The following is a 23,866-nucleotide window of genomic DNA, read 5'->3' on the forward strand; positions in this document are numbered from 1 at the left end:
CTGGATAGCCTCAGTTTCAGAGATATTTCAGGCTGAATGTGGAGGGTTTGTCTGATCTCCTCGTCTGATTGGTGGCCGCAATGAGATGTTGGGCTACACCCCCAGAGCCAAAGCAGACGACCCCCACTCAAATGAATGGAAAAACCTTTGAACCAGTAGTGACGCCCCCTACTGGCTATTAGAAGGAATTCAGACCCTAAAGCTGCTTACTGTTTTGGTTCACTCTCAGCCTTGTCATAGCGCTGAGAAGGAGTAGTACTCCCTGTACAGATTGTAAAGCCCTCTGAGGCAAATGTACTTTGTGACTTTGGACTATACAAATAAATTTGATTTAATTTGATTTTGATTTGAGTTGGTATGTACAAAAATCAGAGCTAGAAGAGAGGGAATATTGGACTTCATCAGGAGACACATATGCAGCTGTACTAAGGATGCCTCATTAGATGTAAAAACATCTGTAACGGATCATTATCACTTTACTACTTTCTGACTAAATTGTTTTCAGAATTTGCACAAGCTGCTGAACCTCGTCAACACTCTGATAGATCCACACAGAGAGTGTTTTTTCTTCTCTGTTTCGGTCACTTCACCATTTGTTTTTCATCCGCCTGTTAAAACAAGCTTCAGACCACACAGATCAGTCAGTGTCTCCACAGGAAGTTTAAAGTACATCATGAAGGTCTCTCTCCGGTCACCTCAAACTTGTTTAATTCTGAGCAGACATTCAATTAAGTTTGTTGTTGGTGGATAAATCAGTTAAACATTGTCCCCCCTCAGGTTGTGTTCACATACAGGGCAGGAAGTATATAGATGCTTGGTGTCCTATTGGTTTTACCCCACAAGCTGCGATATTGTTTGTTTGTCTTTCAGTTAATTGGTTGAAATTGTTACAGACAGTTGTTTGGTGGCCCTGCTACTCCATACTAAGCCCTAATCAACAAAAACGGAGCATCAGCTTCCATAACACCTTCTGGCCAATGTTTCTCACTTGTACACAAAAAAAGTCAATGCTAATGGGCAAATTGTCATAAAATAATATGTGCACAATTAGACTTCAGAGAGGATAAACCCTTTTATTTTGAAATCTGTGATTCCGTGACAACTTTTCTAGTGGTGTTGTTTCTTATCGATACCAGTATCAGCAATACTCTGATACAGCCTAAAATGCTTTACATTTTGAACCCTAAACAACAAGTATGTTGTACATTCAAATAGTCCCAAACACATTTCTTACTGTTTGTTTGAATAAAAACCACTGTGAGCAGCTGTTTGTGTAAATACTGAAAATACTCATTAGTAAACAATAAACTATATATTTAGGAACAAATGAGCTTTGACCTAAGAGCCACTAACATTAAGTCAGACAGAAACGAACTCACGCATTGGTGGTTTGAATTTGCACACAGGATTTATTGACAGTAAAAGATAAAATATGAAGCCATAACCTATAAATTTATTTAAATAGAACTATGCAGATTAAAGTCAGAAGCTTTTTACAGTGTCATGCTATAACTATTTCCTGTTTTGCAATGAACATGAATGTGGGTTGCTTTCATTTAAGCAGAACAACCAGTGCCCATGTTTCTGCTGAAGACAGTCATCAGTATGTTTGCTGTGTCCAACATGTTGCATATTGTGGGGTGTAACAAACACAAGTACACCGTAATCTGCATTGTACGACAGCTTATTGTGGCCACATCAGAAAGAGACAGATGTTTTTTATGTTATTAAGACCTACAAACTTCATCTTCATCTTCAACTTCAATTTTCATAACATCACGTTATAACAATATTAGTTATCTTGTTATATAATTCTAACAGTTTGATTTTATAATAAGATAACTCTGGCTTGGCAGCAATAGACTTCAGTAGTATCTATTAAACTAATAAATTAACTGTGCCCATATCTGTACTCAGAATGGGTGGATCTTAAATGGGACATGGGTGGTGCTTACATCAGACATCAGGGCAATAGCAGGACCTACAACTGGTGGCCTGATGGGAATATTCTAGATGCGTCATTTTATACACATTTGGGATTTGTTGGTGGGTTTGAAAACCACCAACAAATAAACGATCTCAGCTCACACAGGATTTATGAGAAAAATTCCTAAACGATTACAAAACATCAAGTCATTCTTTAGTTGTGATCCAATTAGATTAACAACTTATCAACTACCTTCAGAAGTTTTGTACATTTCAGTCACTAATTTTTTTAGGATCTTTACCAGAATTTGAAGTTCTGTTAATTTGAATGGAGACTTTGTAATGATGAAGACTTTCAGAATAAAATGTCAGACTTACAGCTGTCATTTGTCTAGCCTTCTCTGCTGTATTTTCCCACAGTGTGAAGCTCTAATTGGTCACTGGGAGTCTGCACTCCATAAATTACCCACCCCCCACTTTTATGTGTCTCTAACTACCCCACTGACCCCCCCAAAACGGGTAACATCCTGTTGGTCTGTGGTTCCCCAGTAATTATCACTGCTGCAGTGAAGCTCTTAAAGCTTTCTTTTAAATTCAAAGTGACATCAGGTTTGAAAATACTGTAGATGTGGATTGTAAAATAAAATCTGGCTCAGCTCCAGCTGCTGCTGCTGCTCCAGTCATAGGCTGAGTCCTCGACAGGAAGCGGAGCGTACTCGTTGAGTCGACACATCTGGATTGTATAGATGCAATACATCTGTCCTCTAGAACCAGATGGCAGCGCTCAGTGTGTTTCCTCCCTCCGCTGTTCTCACACTGATAATGATGATCTCAGGGGTCGGACATGTGTGATGTCAGTTTCCACTGAGGATCTCACTGCTGCAGGTCCTCAAACAGTACATGTATTATTACATGTGCTAACAACCGGTCCCTTACTGCTGAACGTATCACAAATATGCAGCAGAGACGTCAAACATGTAAACACTGTTTTCACTTTTTAAACCAATAATTTTAATACAAATTACATCATTAAGTTTTGACAGTAAAATATATAATATGAAGCCATAACCTTTACATTATTTAAATAGAACTATGCAGAATAAAGTCAGAAGCTTTTTACAGTGTCATGCCATAACTGCTTCCTGTTTCACAATGAACATGAATGTGGGTTGCTTTCATTTGAGCAGAACAACCAGTGCTCATGTTTCTGCTGAAGACAGTCATCAGTATGTTTGCTGTGTCCAACATGTTGCAAATTATGACAAACACAAGTACACCGTAATCTGCATTGAACGACAACTTATTGTGGCCACATCAGAAAGAGACAGATGTTTTCATGTTATTAAGACCTACAAACTTCATCTTCAACTTCAATTAATTATTTAATTCAATTAATACAAATTACATCATTAGGTTTACATTGGGCTGACAGTTTCATAAAAAATACATTGTCTTTATTGGTCCTGTATGAAATTTTTTCCATAAACAGCACACTCAAAGATCATCCAGATTTAGCATGTATACTGACGTCTCTGAGTACTTTATGTGGCCACATTTCCACTGTGAATGAGACAAAATGAGAGTATTTGATTAGAAGTTTTGTCACAGTAACCTTTGTTGGGTTAAACTTGGTCTTACTGATGTCAGGGTGTGACTGTTGTAATCATTTGAAGGTTAGGAATGTTCTTGAATTAAAATATACAACTTTAAAATGCTTGCATACACAATCGCTTATGCGAGATAGCAGTTGTAGGAGCCACTTGAGTTCTGTCACTGCATCAATGCAGAATTTTCTATGTCCGCGTCTCGATGAATCCTAGCACTGAGAAGTTTCCACACTGCTAAAATAGTTTTCAGTTCAGAGACAAAGTTCCTACCTGAGCCTGTTCTGAAAGGTTTGAGAGTGTTGTTAGTCTGTGTCGCTCAGACAAAAGATTTCCTGTTGGTGATGAAGCTTGAGTGTCTTCAACTCTGCAGGCATCTTCTCTGAAGTTGAATACCTGCTGAGACTGCAGAGTCGCTGTCCTCTCACCCACATGCTTCTATCATTCATGTGTTTCTCTAGAGGAAGTCTCTATGGTCAAAAGCTCCCCTGAAGATGTGTCTGCTGAAACCCTTCAGGCTTTACAGAAGCAGTCGTGCAGAACAGCTTTCCTCTTCGGCTCTTATTTCATGTCGTCCCTCATCTCAAAGTCTTTCAGAGCACCCAGACTGTGATCTTTGAACTCTTTGGTGGTGATTGATTGTATGATATAGGGTGTACCTGCATCTCCTCTGCACAGGCAGACAGATTTCCTCCTGTTTCGGGTTAATCTCCGTCTGTCAGGATTGTCCTTCAGGTTTATGTTCGAACCTTCGCTTTGAATTTAAACTTGCAGGACGGCTCTAAATACTGCAATACCCATGAGCCTCAGCTCCTGTGACTGTGGAGAATCAGATCTATGGCAAGTTCATCCTTCAGGCGCTAAAAAGTCCAGATCACAACTAAACGTGTATAAAAAGATTCAGCCCATGCTGATATATGTTGGACTTCTCTATTAGACTAATCTGCAGTACTCTTTATATCTAGTGTGAATGTGGGAAGTAGCACATCATATACAGTATGTCCAGTAGCACCATGCAGCTGACAGGGTTGAAGACCTCTTAAATGTTTTATTTGATGCAGTGGAGCAGCCATAGTATAGTAGTGTCAATAATAATATTTTAAAAATAGTGTGCATGGCTAGATAACACTAGTTTTCAGATAGTTTTGTATTTAAACTGTCTTAGATACCTGGACAGTTTGGGTGAACTAATGTGAGACCTGACAGCATCTTAAAATGAGGTGACTGGCTCTTTGTCCCAAATATGATCTGGTTAGATAATTAAGACTATATGCAACATATCTCATGATGTTCTCACCTCTTAAAGGCCACAGTTGGAGGAGGTTTTAGTTGTATGATGGGATGTCACTGTACAGAACAGCTGTTTTCTCTCCTCTTGGTTGAATGTACATGGTGAGATAAGATGGAGGACTGTAAGATATACAGTTTATGTCTGGAGCTGCTGATATGTTGAAGGCCTAAGACAAACATCAGTAGTTATGTCTTCCACTCATCGCAGCCACAGCTGACCTCATGTGTAAATGATAACGATTACGCAGTGGCCTACCTCTGAAACAACTCAGTGACAGACCAATGCACATTTTTGAAATGCATACAGAACATCCAGTAAATAAATGGCCAACAGATTTAAGATGATTAACTTAAAACTCTAACAGCTATAAGACTAAAGTAAGATGATTAACTTAAAACTCTAACAGCTATAAGACTAAAGTCACATCTTCAGTTATTATGTCTGTGATCTTATGGATTAGTTATGGAATATATACGATTCTCATCTGACTGAATTTAGGACAGAAGTGTCAACTGTACGCAGGAGAAATGAGTATCTCTACTCAGTTAAGATAGACAACTGTGGTAAAATAAGTTTTTTTCTTTTTGTATAAAATTGCAGCATAAATGGACAAAGGTTGTGAAGCTTTATAACAGATATGAGCTGATTTCAGATGGTTCTTGTGACATTTAGTCATTTCATGATCTGTACGGTCTTCAGGTCTTCAGTTGAGCGAGAGGCCTCCTGATCACAGGTACATATTAACCATCTGATTATGTGAGGTTCTGGGAAACACGGCCCTATAACCCTTTTGTGAATAATACACAACAGCATGTTAGTGTACAATGTGAGTACACTGACTGATCCTTGGTCAGCACTGACTGATGGGATATTAATGAGCATCTGTCAAACAGATGCTTCTACCTGCTGATGGTGTCTAACTGTAGACAAATTTGATACAAGAGACTGACTGACTCACTACAAGTATCATGACTGAGCAGCCATTTTAAACCCATTAACAATGTCATTTTCACAAACAGAGCCTTTTGTTGTCGCATTTGAACTAATTGCTCTATTTGTTAACTTAAATGTTAAAATATGACATGATCAACCATGGCTGGACTAACCCAGGCTAGGTGTTGATTATTGAATCCACTAGGGCCTCATGCTGGGGCAAAAAAAAAGTACTGTGGTCCCCCATTAGGGTTTATAGTTAGGGATATCAACCAGTACTCCTTTTGTGGAGGGGACCAGAGAGTACTTATCAGCTGAAATGATAAAGGTCTTGGTTACTGTATTCAGTCATATGCCCCTAACCCAGCTTTGAGGGGCTGGTGACAAAGTTAATCGCAGTATGTCCAGTTTATTGAGAACATTTTTGGTAAACCTGTAGATTAGGTCACTTTAATCCCTGATTGGGAGAATCGTCAGCTCGTCAGGTGTGCTTTGCAGTGTTTGTTACTGTACAGGAAGCCGAGTCTGGTTCTGAGCAGCCTGTTGATGTGCATTTAGATACCAGGTATTAGTAGGAACCCTTATCCTTGATAGATCAAGAGTTCTGACCTATCGAGGGAGGAGATTAGATAACAACTTTCCACCACAGTATCTCACTGTCTTTGTGTTGTTGTGTGTCCTTTGTAGAGACAAACTGAAGCAGAGGTTGTGGGTGTCGGCTGAATGTGAACAAGAAGTCTCTGTTTCTGCACTACAGTCATCCTTTCACATTAATGAGATTACAGTCACATTATTATCAACTCCTTTGTGTTCTCCAACAGGCCAGAGGGCTTTACTTCATTAAGCCTGAACAGCATAGGTTGGCATTTAAAGTCATTTCAATATTGGAGTACTTGAGTGGTTGCACACAAAATTGTGTGTAAGAATGAACATCTAAAATGCGGGTGGGGTTAGGACTAGACTACCTTTTTGCACTGTACAGACTGTAGAGATTATCCACTGTGCTAGCTTGTACTCCAGCTCAGCAAACTAACCTGATGATCTTTCATGCAAAATTCTTTACAATTGCTCCTTCTCAAATGTGACAATTTGTCTGTTATTATATAACTGAAAACTAAATCTGTTTACTTTTGTTACACTCACAAAACGTCACTGTAACAGTTCTTGAGAGTTGTTCGATCAACCTTTAACATTTTGTAGCCTTTATTTTCTTAATCTTGTTTTAATTCTTGTTAGATAATTTAAATAGCAGCACCTTTCCACAGTTCTCTAACTCCAGTCTTGGTGCTTGTGGTTGCATACATGATTTATTTTTCATGAGAACTGAACTGATTTATGGTTGCAGACATTTTTGAGAAACAATCAGCTGTCATTGAGACAGAGTTCATGGCGTTCCTGTTCTCAAACAGTAACTGAGGCATTTGCTACCATTCAGTGTGAGGCGGATTTGAGTTAATGAGTTTAAAAAGATCCTTTTCTTCTGAGTGAATGGGAAGTTATTGTGAGGAATTCCTGTGGGCCAACAAAGCGAGCAGAGCTGCAGAGGGACGTCAGGCTGTAGGAGGGTCCAGGATCCGAACCTTCACTAGAGCTTTAACTGGAGGTCTCTCTGAAACAGGACAGCAGTCCTCCTGTCTGTACTCACTCAAACAGCCACATTTTCAAAAAAAATCATATCTAGATTATCTTCTTCCTCTTTGTTTTGTCTTTTCTTCATGGTCATGGACACTTCTTATTTCCAGCAAGACCATAATCCAAACTGTGGAAGACAAAACATGTTTAGAGTGTGTTTTTCTCATAATTACTGAAAGTAATCTCATAACCATGATAAAGTTTCTCTTCGTCATGAGACACAAATTTATAATTAATAATAACCCCAGGAAGACGAGCCGAAGCATACGGAAATCCTTCTAACAATAACCAACAATTATTGTCATAATTATTATATACAAAGTCAGAATGATAAGATCCTACCTCATAATAAAAGTAAAGCAAGTTTATATGAGTTCTTAATTAAAAATCACTTCCATACAAGCAAACATGTAGCAGATCTATCATTGACCAATAAAACATCTGCCTTCTGTTCCAGATTAACACTAATGGATTTGTGGCTGTCGCCGACCCTCCAACTGAGGAGCAGTACCTGGGGAAGATGCCCACTAGTTTCAAAATGATTGTAGCCCTGATGGGAGACCTGGACAACAGTGATGGACAGGGGAAGGTCTACTTCAGGCAGGACAGCAGCCCGGACGTGCTGAGTAGAGCCGCCAAGCACATCAGACAAGCTTTCCCCAGAGACGATGGAGTGGAGCCCAAAAACACCTTCATCGTCACCTGGGAGAACATGGCTGCTCGGGGGACCTCTGGACGAGGAGACAGACTAGACACCAAGGTGAGGACCATGTTGGGTCGATGGTTTGTTTCATATCTCAGAGATGAGCATCAGTATTTTCATGGTTACAGTATGTGATGATTTCTCTTCATGCCTTTTGATCTTAATGTTAGAGGCTCATTACGCCTACATCAGTTTGAATACACAAACATGCAAAAGATAATTACAAGTACATGTACAATTTACAATGCAAATACCAAGTACAGTATAATGGACTCTGCAGAGGGAATGCCTCGCCTCATCCATTACTGTTCTGCCTCAGTGCACCTCACTTTTCATTATAATTTATGTATCCTACAGGTGGTCATGTCCCTTCCCTGTAGTTTATAGCTCTTTCCTTCACGCTCTGACCTGGACTCTTCATGTCAGTGATTTCTCCAGCTGGTCAATGATCCTCTCAAACATGTGCAGCCATGTTCTGCTGCTTGCCAGATTTTGGTTCATATATTATATATAGTATGGTGTGTTGTTCTGGTCTTCTAGAACCAAAGCACAGCTGGTTTTCTTTAATCTGTGTAATCATGCATTGTTCAGGCTCTGGAACCTCATGAAATACGATGAATAAAATGAATTCCAACATGTAATCAATTAGGTATTATTTCTCATTCAAAAAAAAAATAATTATACAAATTATTTACATTACTTTAGTTACTAAGCACAGCTTAGTTGAAGCTTTTAACCAATTTCAAATTCTCCACAAGCACACGTTTCATCCTTTTCAATATTACATGTGTAGAAATATTCAGCTTGAACAAGCAGCCAGCCTATAGTTTAGAGGTATTTACTGGACATTGGCAGCTAATGTAACGTGTATTTCGAAAGGCTTAATTTGTACATCACAGCACAAATTAATTTCACCTCTGCGAGCAAATCCACTCATTACAGTGAAAAATTAATTGATTTTGGTCTGAATTTTTTCAGTTATAAATGCTGGTCTGACTGGATCCAACAGTATAACTCCCAATCACTACCAGTCAGCATAGAAAATCTCTGAACAAAAACTAAGTCATGCTCTCTTTTGTACTTTCAGAGAAACACTTTCCAGCTCGTTGTAGCCTCCATGGACTCGTCCTCGTGTGCAATCCTCTTGTACCCCAGAGACGGCCTACAGTTTTTCTCCACGTCTGTAGGGGGAGAGACTAAGCTCCTAGAGGGTGGCTTCAATGAAGGCATTGTAGAAGGCTGGTTTTGGAGCAGCAAACAGGGGACACACTTCCGCACCACCACAGATGAAGAGACCTCCGTCAGGGAACTTACTGAGTACGAATCTGATATTATTGTTTTACAACTGGCGATGTTTGTTTTGTACTTGAAAATATAAGATGCACAAAAAGATGATTTGATACATCTATGTTCAGTGTGCTGACTTGTGATAGAACATAAAGTTTGTATGCTCAGTTTTTTCATTGTTTATTTGTCCAACTCTGCATTGGGCAGGGTAAAGGTACTTGATACCTTTTTAAGGTATTGATGAAAGTAACCCAGCACCATGTAGAATCAAAACGTCTATAATTAAACAATACCTGTATCCTTTTTGTACCCAGATCTTGAAAAACATGACTGTTGCATTGTATGTTTTTTTCTTATGGCCAATCACTGCACGTGTTCTTTAATGCAATAAATTGTGTGGTTGGGCCGCTATACTACATTCCTGTGGCGCCTGATAAAAATTAAGGTATAAAATACAGAAGTCGCCCTGATAGCCCTGATGGTTAATTACATTTTCTCCATAACTACACAGTAACCTCTTGACTATAAAGCAAGCATATTTTTTTCCACTGTAAAGAATATATATGTGAAAAGGGTGACAGAGTTGACGATGAACTTTTGATGAAATAGCTGAATGGTCCATTTATTGTTTTTTTTTTTCCTTCTTATATTCAACTAGAAAGACAAACTCAGGACGGAGTGGAGTTTGGGTGTACGAGATTGGCGCTTCACCATTTTTTCCTGCGATTACACCAGGAATGGTCTCTGACCTACATGACAAGGAGGCTGCCACTGAACCTCCTGTGACCATGTTGCCAAGGCAACCCGATGAGCAACAGGAGGTGGACTTCCCAACCTATGCACCTCTGTTCCCAACTGAGACTCCTGCTGAGTACCAACCAAGTTACCCAGAAGCCGAGACCATCACACCAACGTATGCTGAACCAGAAACTCAAGAACCGGATGAAGAAGAACTGGGACAATTTGAGCCAGAATATCCGGAATATGAGATTGTCACACCAACGTACACTGAGAGTGCTCAACCAAGGTACACATCTGAGCCGAGATACCCTGACCAAACAATGACCCCGTACCCCGACTCTGAGCCTCTGCAACCAAGATATACTACCCCTGAAACCACCGAGCCAAGATACATTCCACTTGAGCCGAGGTACCCTGACCCTGATCCAGTACAACCACAGTACACCAACCCTGAACCAGTCCAACCAGTGCCACCCCATTCCCGGCCCCACCAACCACAAGTTGTTGTGGTAGATGAAGACGAAGACCTCAATGTGGATGGTATATCACAAAAGCTCAAAAACTTTGTGCTTGAATTTTCAGAACAAAATGTAAACTAGTGAATTCCTTTTGGGTAGTCTTGTCAAAGTTTTATTTTTACTGAAATCAAACTAATTGGCCCATTCTTTGGTTGTTTTCACAGTATTTGCGTACAATACGGAGACATGTGCCCACAATAGGCACAAATGCTCTGCTTTCGCTGACTGCCGGGATTACAGCAACGGGTACTGCTGCCATTGTAGGCCTGGTTTCTATGGAAACGGGAAGGACTGTGTTGCCGAAGGTGAGGGGCATTTTTGTTGTTTAACTGTTCAGGTTGTATCTGTCAGGCACTTTGTAAAATTACAGTTCTGCCTGGTTGTACTAAAGACTGATCTCACTCAATTCCCATGGATAGTAATCATGCGATACCACTTTTGTAAACTTGATGTAAATAAAATAGAATTGCTAATATTTGACCAGAGGCATAGTGATGTTTTTCTAGCACTTAACAACAATGATGCAAGACACCAGTTGAACAGAAGCTAAACCAGGAAGACAACAGGACCTTGACTTCATAAATCAGAAGTTTCAGTTTAATTCATCAGTTTCTTCTTAGCATGCAGGTTGTCATCGCTACCATACTACAGGATTATTGTTATCACAGCAGTCCTTTACCCTGATGCCTTTTTCGTAAGTTAAACTATGGAATTTCTCCACTACTAATCAAATAATCATTGTTTTCCAGGAAAACCACAGAGAATGAACGGAAAGGTGAATGGTCGAGTGTTCGTTGGGAACTCCCCTTCACCTGTGGAACTCGGTAACCACGACTTGCACTCGTACGTGGTAGCCAATGACGGACGGGCCTATGTAGCCATCAGCAACATCCCCGACAGCCTGGGCCCATCCCTGCAGCCATTGTCCTCCCTGGGAGGAATCATCGGCTGGGCCTTTGCTCTGGAGCAGCCTGGCTATCAGAATGGCTTCAGTCTCATTGGTGAGGGGACATGTTGGTGTTAATTGCAGCCTGCTGCTAGATGGATGTTTTTTAACAATTGCCATTGCTGGCTGGCTCAACACAAATGTGTTGTTTGGCTAAAAGGTTTTCTCACGCACCCTGACTGGAATCTGGCTCGGGACCTTGTTGTTAAATCTTGCAGACACTCACATGTTTTCTCACACATCCATGCAGGTGGTGTGTTTTCCCGGCAGGCTGAGGTGATCTTCCAGCCCGGTAATGAGCGTCTAAACATCAGGCAGCAGTTTAAAGGAATTGACGAACACGACCACCTGGTGGTGAGCACTGAGCTGGAAGGACGTCTGCCAGCTGTACTACTTGGATCCTCCGTCCAGATCAACCCATACAAGGAGATCTATCAATACGACAGAAATCGTAAGGGCAATTAACAACTTGATTTCACGTTGAATCATAATGATAACTCATAGTCCCAGTGCATGTAATAGTGTTTAATTCTTCTGCTTCTCTTCCAAGTGATTACTTCTTCCTCCAACCGCGACTACACCGTCACCACCCCTGAAGGCAATGTCGAGAGCAGAACTTACCAATGGCGTCAGACAGTCACCTTCCAGAGCTGCAAACATGACGAGGCCACCAGTGCAGCGCCATCCACCCAGCAGCTCAGTGTGGACCAGATCTTTGTGATGTTCGATGCTGACAACCATCTGATCCGCTACGCCATGAGCAATAAGATCGGCTCAGTCCACAGTGAGTTCAGTTTATCAGCACCTGAAAATAAAATACTGAAACAGTTTTAACAAATTCTTTATCTTCAAGAAAGACGGCCAAGAACAAAACAAAAGCCCAAATTAAAATCAACAAGGAGATGATTCTAAACCACAAAATTACCTTTAAAGATGTATTATCTATTTTCTGTTCAGAGAAAAAAAGTCAACTCCAGATGCACCGAACCTTCTTAACCATCTAAAACTGCTCTTACGCAAATTTGTTAGTACCTTTTGTAATGCCAGCTAACACTATATATAGTAAGCACAGGTGTACTTGCAAATACTCTGGTACATGCCTAAGAAACAGAGCGATTCCCCCGAAAAAGTCTTTAAGAACAAGAGTACTGCACAGTACAGTGCTTTTGTGATTCATCCGTCTCATCAAGTAGGTCTCTGAAAACATCTACTGCTGTATCATCCAAGGGTTTTATAGTCTTAACTGGGATATTTTTAGTGCATAGATTTAATCATTATAATCATTATAATTTGCATTAGCAATTGCCTGGTATTGTCAGGGGTGCCTTTAAAAACAAGTAAAATAAAATTCTGACGTCTAAAGCTAAAACAAAAAATCATGAAAATGCAGATCAGTAGTCACATCATTCAAAATTTGTCTCATACGTCCCTTCTCTCATGTCATAACCTCATCGTCAGGATCAGCAAATTACTTCTTCACTACACGTTCTTTTTTTACATTACGGCGTGATGCATGCAGAGTTATGAGGGGTTGAACTCATGCTTCACTGGCTAGCAAGGATGCAGATTATTTTATCAGCACAACTGACAAGAGCAAGTAATGATGACATGTGCAAAAGTGTCAGGGGAACATTGGAGACTGGTTCTCTAGTGGCTGAGATAGTAGCAAAGGCAAAGAAGCCACACACAATTGTCGAGACGGTTTTTTAATAGACTTTCTAGTAGTGGAAGCTTTTTGTTAACCTTCTTTATTGTAAATCGTCCTACTCAGCAGAAAACTGCTAATTTTAGATGCATTCAGTAAAACTGAATCTTGCTGTTTCTTCTGAAAATAATTTAAATTGAAAATTGGTAAAATAAGAATGCTGAGTGTTGCAGCATGTCATCAACTACAGCGGCAGGTGTTAGCACTATACTAGAGTGTTTTCCTGAGAAATGACAGAAGTGCATGTTCACAGATGAGCACGGGGTGCAGGCTGACATGTAGGAGATTGTTCAGGTCATTGCAGGAGAGACGTTCATGTCTCCTGGTCGTCTGTCAGGGGACCGTCAGAGTACAAAGATGTGTGTTATTACCCAGAGGAATGCACTGAAACACGCCTCCAACAGTTTAGTGTCTCTGCTGTGTTTGCAGTGGAACATCAGACTAAGATAAACAGTAACATGAGCCCGGCTTATTTCCTCAGCTGCAATCAGAGAGGCTGTGGCAGGGGGTGAAGGTCAGCGGCTGAGGCCAATGAGATACCAACCTCCAATCCACAGCAGGGAGGGGAGCGGGGGAAGGGCACCAGGAAGATCTTTTTTTCTTAAAAAAAGGGGGGTTAAAGGTAAAAGTGCAGGTGGGGGCTGTTGATGGGATGCTCAGAGGCCTTCATTGTTACATAAGCAAACACAACTCTGCTGGAGTTTGTTGGCAGAAAGTGGAACATCTGGGTTGTGTTTCCTGTGAGGAGGTGAAGGTCTGAAGACAAATTCAGACATGGAGCTGTAATACACCAGCTGCATGATGGGAACAAGAGGACAGCAACACTCATTTTACTCTCATTTAAATAATCAATAAACCCTTGAAGTCATTTATGAAGTGAAACATGTCAAACATTCTCTGGGTCCAGCCTCTCAGGTGTGATGATCTTTGGGTTTTGGACTGCTGGTCAGAACCTGTGATTATCTGTTATTTTTTTTTTATATTCAAAAGATGTAACAATTAATTGATTTAGCAAAAAAAAAAAAAGTAATTAGAAAAAAGATTTTTTGCCTCCCTGACGGGCCCCTGGCCTGCACAGTGAAATCATCTCAGATGATCCAGAACACGGCGGCATGCCTGGTCTTCAGTCAACCCAAAAGGTCACGTTACCCTGATGCTCATGGAGCTCCACTGGCTACCTGTAGCAGCCCGAATTAAATACACATTGCTTAAGCTCATCTGCCTCAGGAGTACCTCCTCCCAAAGCACTACCAACAACTGGACATGCTAACTCTAGCCCTCTTCACAAATTGTAACTTGATTGATTTGATGATGGTAATTCAGAAGATTGGGCTTGTTATTCAAATGTAACTTAGATTCTGTTTCTAATTTAAATGTGTTACAGGAGTGAAATGCTGAATCTGTGACTGACTCTGACTTTGTTGAAGGGTTAATAAATCAAACCAAGTTGGACAACAACAGCACATGGTTTTCCTCAACTCTGTAGTTTCAGTACAACAATGGAGCAGTGGTGGCGGCCAGCAGCAGCATGAGGCAGCAACATCTGTCACTTTCTGTTCAAACTGTGACTCCACATCATGTTGTTAACCTGTATATGTTTCTATGTTTTTACAGCCAGCCTTCCAGAGCAGAATCCATGCTTCACCGGCAGACACGGCTGTGACATCAACGCTATGTGCAGACCAGGTGAAGGCCTCCAGTTCACCTGTGAATGTTCAAATGGTTTCACTGGAGACGGACGATACTGCCACGGTAAGGGCCTCAGACACATCGCTACTGTTCAAAAACAACTTGGCAAAGTGTGTCACAGCTGATGCTGTGCCACCGGTTAAAAAAGAAAAATTATACTGCATGATAATTTACCGGTTTTTAGGGTAGTGTCACATTTATGTATCATTCTTCTCCATGGTGGTGTGTCATTGGCAGATACTGACGAGTGCAGGGAGACTCCTCAGGTCTGTGGACCCAACACCTTCTGCAGTAATCAGCCTGGAACTTTCCGCTGTGAGTGTTTAAGTGGCTTTGTGTTCGCCAGCGATGGAAAGACCTGCATTGGTATGTTAAAGTGTGTGTGTGTGTGTGTGTGTGTGTGTGTGTGTGTGTGTTGACAGCTGTGTGGTTGGGCGGAGTGTGTGGTTCCTTGTGTGTATGTGTGTGAGACTTTGTTTGAAGAGTCCCTTGTTGCACATGCAGATGTTCTAAAAGCCGCTAACAGACATAAACAATGAAGGTTTTGTACAACTGTAAATGAGGCTCGCTCAAGTGGAGTCATAACGTTTTTAGTGAAGCAGGATGAATCTACCCCGCTCAGTCTTCAGACAGTACTGCAGGGTACGATGGCCTTAAGTTAAAAAAAAAATATGTTAAAAAATTTAGCAGCAACATCTTTTTAGATGAAAAGTTGCCTTGGATAAAACTAAGAGGTCCGAACCAGACAAAACAGACCCAAAGTACACTGAAGTACATGGACAGGGGTCTATAGCGTGTTTAGTCTATGAAAGTATTTGATGTAACTTTCTAATCCCTACAGTCCCCCTGGAAGAGAAAACAGTGCCTAAAATGGCTGTTGATTGAGATGAAGAACTTATAGTTATTCCTCCTTTAAATAACTGTTTCTCTATCTGTCTCATGTCATCTGTCTTGTCCTATAGAGGAGAACCGTCCGGTGGACCACTGTCAGAGAGGAAGTCATGACTGTGATGTTCCTGAACGTGCTCTCTGCAGCTACACCGGGGGCTCAGCCTACGTCTGCTCCTGTCTGCCAGGATTTGAGGGTGATGGCCGGGTGTGTCAAGGTACGTTCACAGAGTTTAAAGTGATGTGATGTCTGCAGACCTTGGACTGAGTCAGGGTGGTGACTGCTCAGTGTTACAATTCGTCCTCAGAGTGTTCAGATATGAAGACTCACTGATGCAGTCGGTGTTGAAGGTCACAGCAGTCGATGTGTTTGAAGCAGCAGAACAAACACAACATTTGATTTGTCTCACTTGAAGAATGTCTTGAAACTTCAACTTTGTTTGCATGTGAACTTTCCCCAGATAAATACTTTAAAAACTAGAGCCCTGCAGATGTCCTGAAATCTTTACATTGTATGCTTGAATGAACATGTTTAGAACAACTTTATGTAACTTTTCCACCTTAAAATAACACAGTTGCCATCATGTTGACGCTATACTGACTTGTAATCATTCCCACTCTGCGCCCCATATGCCTGTTCTCACGCTACGTAAAGTTTGGGGTCAAACTTTGGTGAAACTGGAACATAAGTAAAGAGAAAATGTTTTGTGTAACTGTAGCTTACGTTAGTTAGCTCAGTTAGCTGTAACTTAGTGTGCCCATTCTTTTTTTTTATAAATTAGTGTAGTAAACACTTATAAATGCATCACAATACAGGTCAATAGCACAAAGCACAGCACACACTACATTTTCAAATAATCCAGCAGTTAAATCAACACGTCTCTGGAACTGTTTCACCACAAACTGAACATTATAACTTTAACCTTCATGAAGGAGGATTTATTGCAGGACTGTTGGATTAGACTTACTTAGCTGTGGCCTGGTGTACAACCCTGCTATCCAAAAGTTAAATGTTTTTTCAGCATGGAAGTACATGTACTCAATGCACAGTTTTGTTTTTCTTGTATTTCCATTTTCATGCTACTTTATACTTCTACTTCACTACAGTTTGGAGAAAGATATTGTACTTTTTGCTGCATTACATTTAGTTGATACAAAGCGGGAACCACTGTGGCTGTGAAGTGAAGCCTATGCGGAAGTGCCAAAAACTACAGTCCCCATGTTAAAATGTCCAACTTCACAGCATAAATAAACATGTTTACAGCCTGTTAAAAAACAGTTTTGGTCTCTATAGCTAATTTCCCCATTCATGACAACTGTACTGTGTCTGAATTTTATTTTAACTCCCCTGTTTAAATTATATTAAGACTTAAAGTTATGTAGTAACAGCATGGCCAGTTTCATTGGCAGGTGGGTGGCTTGAGCACCTATTCAGCCTGCCTCAGGCCTGATGATGATCCACGTCTTTGATGATGTTTAGATTAGAAGGTAGAGGCAACTCTGCCACCATGGCGGTGGCCAGTGCCACAGATTTTGAGCTTCAAAACGGCCCTTCTGAAACCAGATGATTAATGCATCAATATTTCTAAACCAATGTTGAAATATAACAGAATTAAGTAAATTAATGAAATACGTCATTTAAGTTTTATTCAAAACACAGATAACAACCTTCTAGGGATTTACAACACTGTGTGTCCTCATTAAGTACCCCATAAAATACATTTTTACAAGTGTTTGTCCTGACAAACATCTGATTAAATGTCACGTAATGTGCATCAAACAGTGGCACCAGAGTTTTCCATGTTGAACTTGTACATGTTTCTTCAGTATAACGTACCTCAAAGTAAGCACTGTGGCCCCCAGGGTCAGGAAGTGGTTCCACCTGGACAGGAAGTTGAACCCTGCCTTACAGCTGTGCAGCTCATCTCTTTATATATACATCTCTCCCACACCTCTTTTTTTATGTGTTTCATTGACTCTGGAGAGTCTGAAGTAAGGTATGTTTATACAGCTCAGCTGGATCAGAGCAGGACAGGAGGACCAAACTGTCTGTTCAGCCTTGTCACTTAAGTGTTTCATATTTGACACTTTCCAGGAGGACGGTGACTGTATAGTTGTGACATCACAGTTGAGAATGCATTTCTCCATACTGTGCTCGTACTTGTGCAAGTAAATATCTAACTTTATCACTACGGCAGTTTGAACCCAAAATAAACAGATTTTTTGTTTTGGCCTTTCAAGCTTTATTTGATAGAGACAGCTGAAGAGTGACAGGAATGTGGGGAGAGAAAGAGATGGGGAATGACATGCAGGAGCCACAGGTCGGATTCGAAACCCTGGGCTTCCGCAGCAAGGACTGAGCCTTTGCACGTGGGGCGGCTGCTCTACCAAATGAGCTAAACACGGCCCCAAATAAACAGATTTTAATATGATTTGATTGCTACAAACGGATCAAAGTGATGCTGATTTGTTAAAAGTCTAAATTCATACGTTGTTAGGTCTGTCTACAAGACGACAAGCAAACAACTTTCAAAATGCTTATTTTCTGAACAGACATCCGTAACAAACACATATTTTCAGCACTAACCAGGTGGTCCAACTTCCTCCCTTCTCTTATTCCACGCAATCTCTTTTTTTGTCCGGCCTCTCTTTAAATAGTAGTATCAGCAGTATCATATCGTAGCTCTGGGTTCACACAGACTGCCACAAGTGGGCATGGCTGATTGAGAAGACAGGCTGAGAATAATGACACTATAAAGAATGGACAGTGTATGCGTGATGTCACCCACAGGTTTCTGAAGGGCCATTTTTAAGCTCAGAGTGTCGTGGCTCTGGTCGTCCCCATGTTGGTGGTCCTGCCTCTTCCACCTCTTGGCTAATCTAAAAATGGGCAAAAGCGTGGATCATCAGCGGACCTGAGGTGCGCTGAACGATGGCTGGGTGCCAAACAAGCCATTTGTAATGGCACCTACCTGTCAATCAAAGCAGCCGCACCGTTAATTATTCATAACTTTAAGTCTTAATAGAATTTGAACAGGTGAGTTAAATAAAATTCACCCTCAATACATCTGTCATTAACAGGGAAATTAGCTATAGAGACCAAAACAGTTTTTTGTACCAGGCTGTAAACATGTTTTTTTCTGCTGTGAAGTTGGACAATTTAATATGGGGGCTTATGGAGACTGACTCTTTCTGTAGCCAGCCTCAAGTGGATGTTTGAGGAACTGCAGTTTTTGGCACTTCCACATTGGTTTCATTTCACAGCCATGGAGGTTGCCGCTCGGCTGAGAATCAAGAGATCCACTTTTTAATCCCAAACGTCTCCTCCCATCGATAAATGGCTCAGTAGCCTTTAGTAGTGCTGCTGTCGGTCGATACTACATAACCTGAAGAGTGAATTCCTTTCTGCAGGAGCGTCAGTGCTTTGCGTTTGTCTTCATCTTTCTTTTTCTTCCTGTTCAGACGTAGACGAGTGTCAACAGGACCGATGTCACCGTGATGCCATCTGCTCCAACACACAGGGCTCCTACACCTGCCAGTGCCGTTCTGGTTTCCACGGTGACGGCTTCCAGTGCAGCCCGACATCCTCAGGTTGGCAACTTACACTCTTTCTGACACCTACCGACTACCGACTACTGATTACCGACCTACTGTTTAATTAATTTTTAAATAAATCTAATTTCTTCTGGCTGATAGAAATGAACTGAGACAGTGAATGTTGGTCTTTGGGCAGCTGGAATGTAAATTACACCATGAATGGGTAAAAAATGTACTACCGTCTAATAATAAGAAAATATTTGGGATTTTTTTCATGTGGCTGGCAAACATTTCAGAGACAAATGTAAGCTGTGTAAACATTTGACTTGTATGTGAGACGCGGTGACCACAGAGCAGTGAAGGATGTTGTTGTCAGAGTGTAAACAGATTTCATAGACTCAACAGACACTTGATGATCCACAGCTGAGCTTCACGTTAGTGACACTGTTCCCTCGTGGTGTGTTCAAGGCTGTAAACCAAAGTAATGAGAGACTTTTCTTCTGTCCTTTGTGCTTTTATAGCAGCCTGAGGTGTAGATTACAGTTGAAATTAAATAAAATATGATCCAAAACCAAGACTGAAATCATAGAGAGGGACGGATCCGACCAGAACTAATCCCTTAATGTGATAGGGAGGTTAAAGGCAAGCTAACCTTAGATAGGATAGAGGATTTCAGCAGGAGGATATAATGAGTTTGGAAATTCAAATCGAATTGAATTTTAAGTAAACCTGTCAAACTATTTTAATCAGCTAAAACAGTTCAGATGACTAATAAGGGTGCATTCAGACAGGACACAGGCTTTTATCGATGCCCTCACTCTCATTCACTGTCTATGTCTCTCAACCAGTGCTTACTCTATCTCCTTTTCTCTCTCAATCCATCGGATTCAAAACAATTTAAACTTCTTTGTCACTATTTTGCAGCATAAATTGCGAGCCTGACACAGATTTAGAAGGTAGAACTGAGTAGGTAAAGTTTTAGAGTTTAGCTCATGATTCCACCTGGACAGTCTCAGTTTAAGTCACATTTCAGACCGATCCGAGCGCCTGATTGGTCGCTGCAGCGTGAAGTTGCACTGCGTTTTTCCAAAAGTTGGATATGGCTCAACTTTTGCGAACACCCCTGTGGCCCGCACCGTTGCAGCCAAAACGCACTACCCACACTCAAATGAATGGGAAAACCCACGTTTTTGCCGCAGGGCTGGATCCTGTCTGAAAACTTTTGTCCCTTCAGCAGGTTGAAGACTGAAAAGAAGCTGCTTTTGTTTATCTTCATTGTTCTTTCAATACTGTTTTTTTTTATTTACTTCTTTTTCTTTTGCCTTCTGGCATTGTTTCCCTCTTTCATTCCTTTGTTTCTTCACCTGATCTTAAAAGCCCTGAAAGAAACTCAAAAACTACTTTTTTTTTTTTTTTTTTTTTACTAATACCGGGACATTACTACTGTTTTTCTGACACTTTAATTAAGTTAAAAGTTCTGATGTGTCATCATGCAGACACCTGATTGGCTGGGTTGGTATAGAGTGTTATAGTTTTTCTCCGGCTGGTTTGTTGTCGTTCTGGTGGCTTGGCATCTTCCCAAAGCTGCAGACTCCTTCAGTAATTCCAGGTGTCAGCAGCTGAGAGCTAATTACAGCTCGCTCCTCCGCACCAGAGTTTTGTCATATTTTCGTCCTTTTTATGACCTGCCTGGCTATTGAAAGGCATAATTTTTTTGTCCCCTGTCAAAACTTGTCGCAGCTTCTTTGTACTGTACTGTACTGCTCTGTTTGTTTTGTCTGGATGCTCTGCGTTTGATCTTCGCCCCTCTCTCTAAGGGGTCGTCTCGTTTCTTGTCTTGTGGCGTTTCTTTGGCTGGCAGCAGACGTGGCGCTGTGCGGACACACTGCTGTTTGTCAGACTGTTATGGCTGTTTTGTGGTTCATCTTGCTGATACTCTTGAGGATAAGAGTTTTAGAAGGCTCTTCCTGATGTCACCGTGGCCCCTGGATGTAAACGCAGAGATAAAGAGTTTCCGGCTCGTCTTTAATCTGTGCCCCCCCCCAAACACACACACAACTCAGACGTTTGTCTGCAGCTGCAATGTACAAAAATCTGTCTGCTTAGGAGCAAGAAAATACAAAACAAAGTTAAATAACATTAAACCTGCAAGGAGTTTCGGTGCTGAATTTTTTTTTGTTTGTTTTTAAATAAAGGAGAATTTAATAGATATTTTTTTCTAATAACATTTTTTTATTTTGAAAATGCAGATCTTTTTATTAGGTTGTATTTATTATTATTTGATTTTAGTATGAAAGTAACAATAAATACAATAAAAAATATTTAAAGTTTGAATAAAATTACTACATGAGCTACTTCTCTAAATCTCTGGTCCTTTAATTAATGTCCATTTCCCTGGCTGGAAAAATAAACGTCTAACTAGAGTCTTGAGGACAGGATTAAGGATGTGGATGTTAAACTAATGACTGAATTCCTGAGTCTCAGCTGTACACTGAGATAAATGCTAATGCATGATTTTACCTCATCACACTCTCAGAAAGAGCTTTGTATATAACTATACTGACATAAACAAAACACTTCTGGAGTCCAAATGAAGCACAAATCCTAAAATGACTCCCAGGTTTGCCTTTAGCTCAAGTCTTCATGTTGCTAACAATGATGGATGTCTCACTCAAATAACTGTCTGTTATTTTGGCTCCCAGAGCGAGAGAAGACCCAGTGTGAGCGCCACAGAGAGAGCGCCCAGGCTGCCACCTCCAGCTCCAGCATCTTCTCTTTCTTCCGTCCTCGGCCAGCTGTGGGTAACTACGTCCCACAGTGCGACGAACACGGAGCCTATGAGCCCACACAGTGCCACACTAGCATCAGTCAGTGCTGGTGTGTCGACGCCAATGGTCAGGAGATCCCCAACACCCGCACTGGACCTGGCAGCACCCCTCTGTGTGAGTGAAGCCTCACCAATTGCACGATTCATCTACCTCAGTTTGTCATTACAGGGACACACAGAGTATTGCCCACATCTGCCTAACATGGACTATGAACTCTTATCTGCTACACAGGTATCAACCAGGTAGTGACTCCCCCACCGGTGGGTCCAACTCCACGGCCTGATGTTCACCCCATCGCTCCAGGAACTCACCTGCTGTTCGCTCAGAGCGGGAAGATCGAGCACATCCCGCTGGACGGATACAACATGAAAACAGAGGAGGCGAAACCTCTGCTGCACATCCCTGTAAGACAACATTAGATTGGATTTCATTTCACTGGCTTTGTTTCCATCAATGTGTTTTGGTGTATCGCATTAGAAAAGTTGGTGGGAACTAAATTAAGTTAAGAAAAAGCTTCCCCAATTTCTTCTCTCTTTATTTGTTTTTTGTCTTTTTCTAAAAAAAAAAGAGTAAATGGGAGATGGAAACAAGCATTCATTTGCGCTTTCATATCTTGCCTCTGGAGAGTTTTTTTCTTGTGACGACATTTGGTCTTTACATGGGCAGATACTGCAGAATGTACACACAGTCACACAGTGTCACTGTTCGTCATAAATGTAGCTAAACCACTTCTGAGCATTCCTGGTTTCTCTGAAACAACCCTCTAATTGTTCCTTAGCACATTTCAACATCAGGACTCTTTTCTTCTCTGTTATGAAGCAGCGTTAATTTACTGCAGCTGAACACAAAGCTCTTCGTCAGTGTCGGCGTCTTCGAGCCCGATGCGTCGCTGCTGTTCTGTCACTTCAGACAAAAGACTCTTTGAACGAGTCTCCAGATGAATGAAACCGTCTGTCTCTCCCTGCGTTTTCTCTCAGGACCGGGTGGTGATCGCTGTGGCTTATGACTGTGTGGAGAAGATGGTTTACTGGACTGACATTACCGGGCCGGCTATCAGCAGGGCCAGTATGAGTGGAGGAGACATCAACCCAGTCATCACTACAGGTACAATCACTTCATCAGTCCATCAGTCATCATCAGGCTGAAGTCACCACCGCAGGGAATGAAATCTGTACAGGGTGCGGACACCCAACAAGCTTGTCACTCAACTCAGGATCTGCAGCCTGTGAAACTAAGAAAAACCCGCCAGTGTTACTTCTTTCAGTGAAGAAACACTCTCCAGTTCTGATGCCAGCAGCATCATTGCTCACCTCTTTAACAGACGCCATTGTCGCCATCACACTTAGTGATGAACTATGTCTGTAACTCATGATGTAGCTGCCGGTAATTCTTCCTAGGACGCTGTTTGATTCGTACCGCTGTGGTTAGATAGAAGTGCATGGCTTGTAGGCCAGCAAATGGAGTCACCAGCAAACCACTAGTCAGAGTAGCATTGACATGTGTGGCAAGCAAAAGAGGCAGAACACATTGGCTGAAATACAACGTAGGAACTCTGACGACAACTATAGCATCCATATGCAGATTTTTGTTTTAAGTCTGTTTATAGAGAAGCCCAGAAATCATCAGATGATAGCCGAT

The 23,866-nt window shown here is 41.3% G+C and overlaps 1 protein-coding gene across 1 annotated transcript in view; it reads left to right on the top strand.

Annotated features, from left to right (window-relative positions):
- The window catches only part of LOC104927329 (nidogen-1), a 32,892-nt gene that overhangs the window by 3,635 nt on the left and 5,391 nt on the right, over positions 1–23,866 (top strand). Inside the window, exons 2-15 of the mRNA XM_019267372.2 lie at positions 7,844–8,146; positions 9,177–9,406; positions 10,035–10,657; positions 10,800–10,940; positions 11,385–11,636; positions 11,832–12,032; positions 12,132–12,365; positions 14,901–15,038; positions 15,213–15,341; positions 15,938–16,081; positions 19,326–19,454; positions 22,103–22,342; positions 22,460–22,632; positions 23,206–23,332. Coding sequence (XP_019122917.2) covers positions 7,844–8,146; positions 9,177–9,406; positions 10,035–10,657; positions 10,800–10,940; positions 11,385–11,636; positions 11,832–12,032; positions 12,132–12,365; positions 14,901–15,038; positions 15,213–15,341; positions 15,938–16,081; positions 19,326–19,454; positions 22,103–22,342; positions 22,460–22,632; positions 23,206–23,332 — 3,064 coding nt within the window. The remainder of the gene's footprint in view (positions 1–7,843; positions 8,147–9,176; positions 9,407–10,034; positions 10,658–10,799; positions 10,941–11,384; positions 11,637–11,831; positions 12,033–12,131; positions 12,366–14,900; positions 15,039–15,212; positions 15,342–15,937; positions 16,082–19,325; positions 19,455–22,102; positions 22,343–22,459; positions 22,633–23,205; positions 23,333–23,866) is intronic.

The sequence above is a fragment of the Larimichthys crocea genome, chromosome X (assembly GCF_000972845.2).
Source record: "Larimichthys crocea isolate SSNF chromosome X, L_crocea_2.0, whole genome shotgun sequence".
Classification (NCBI taxonomy): Eukaryota; Metazoa; Chordata; class Actinopteri; family Sciaenidae; genus Larimichthys; species Larimichthys crocea.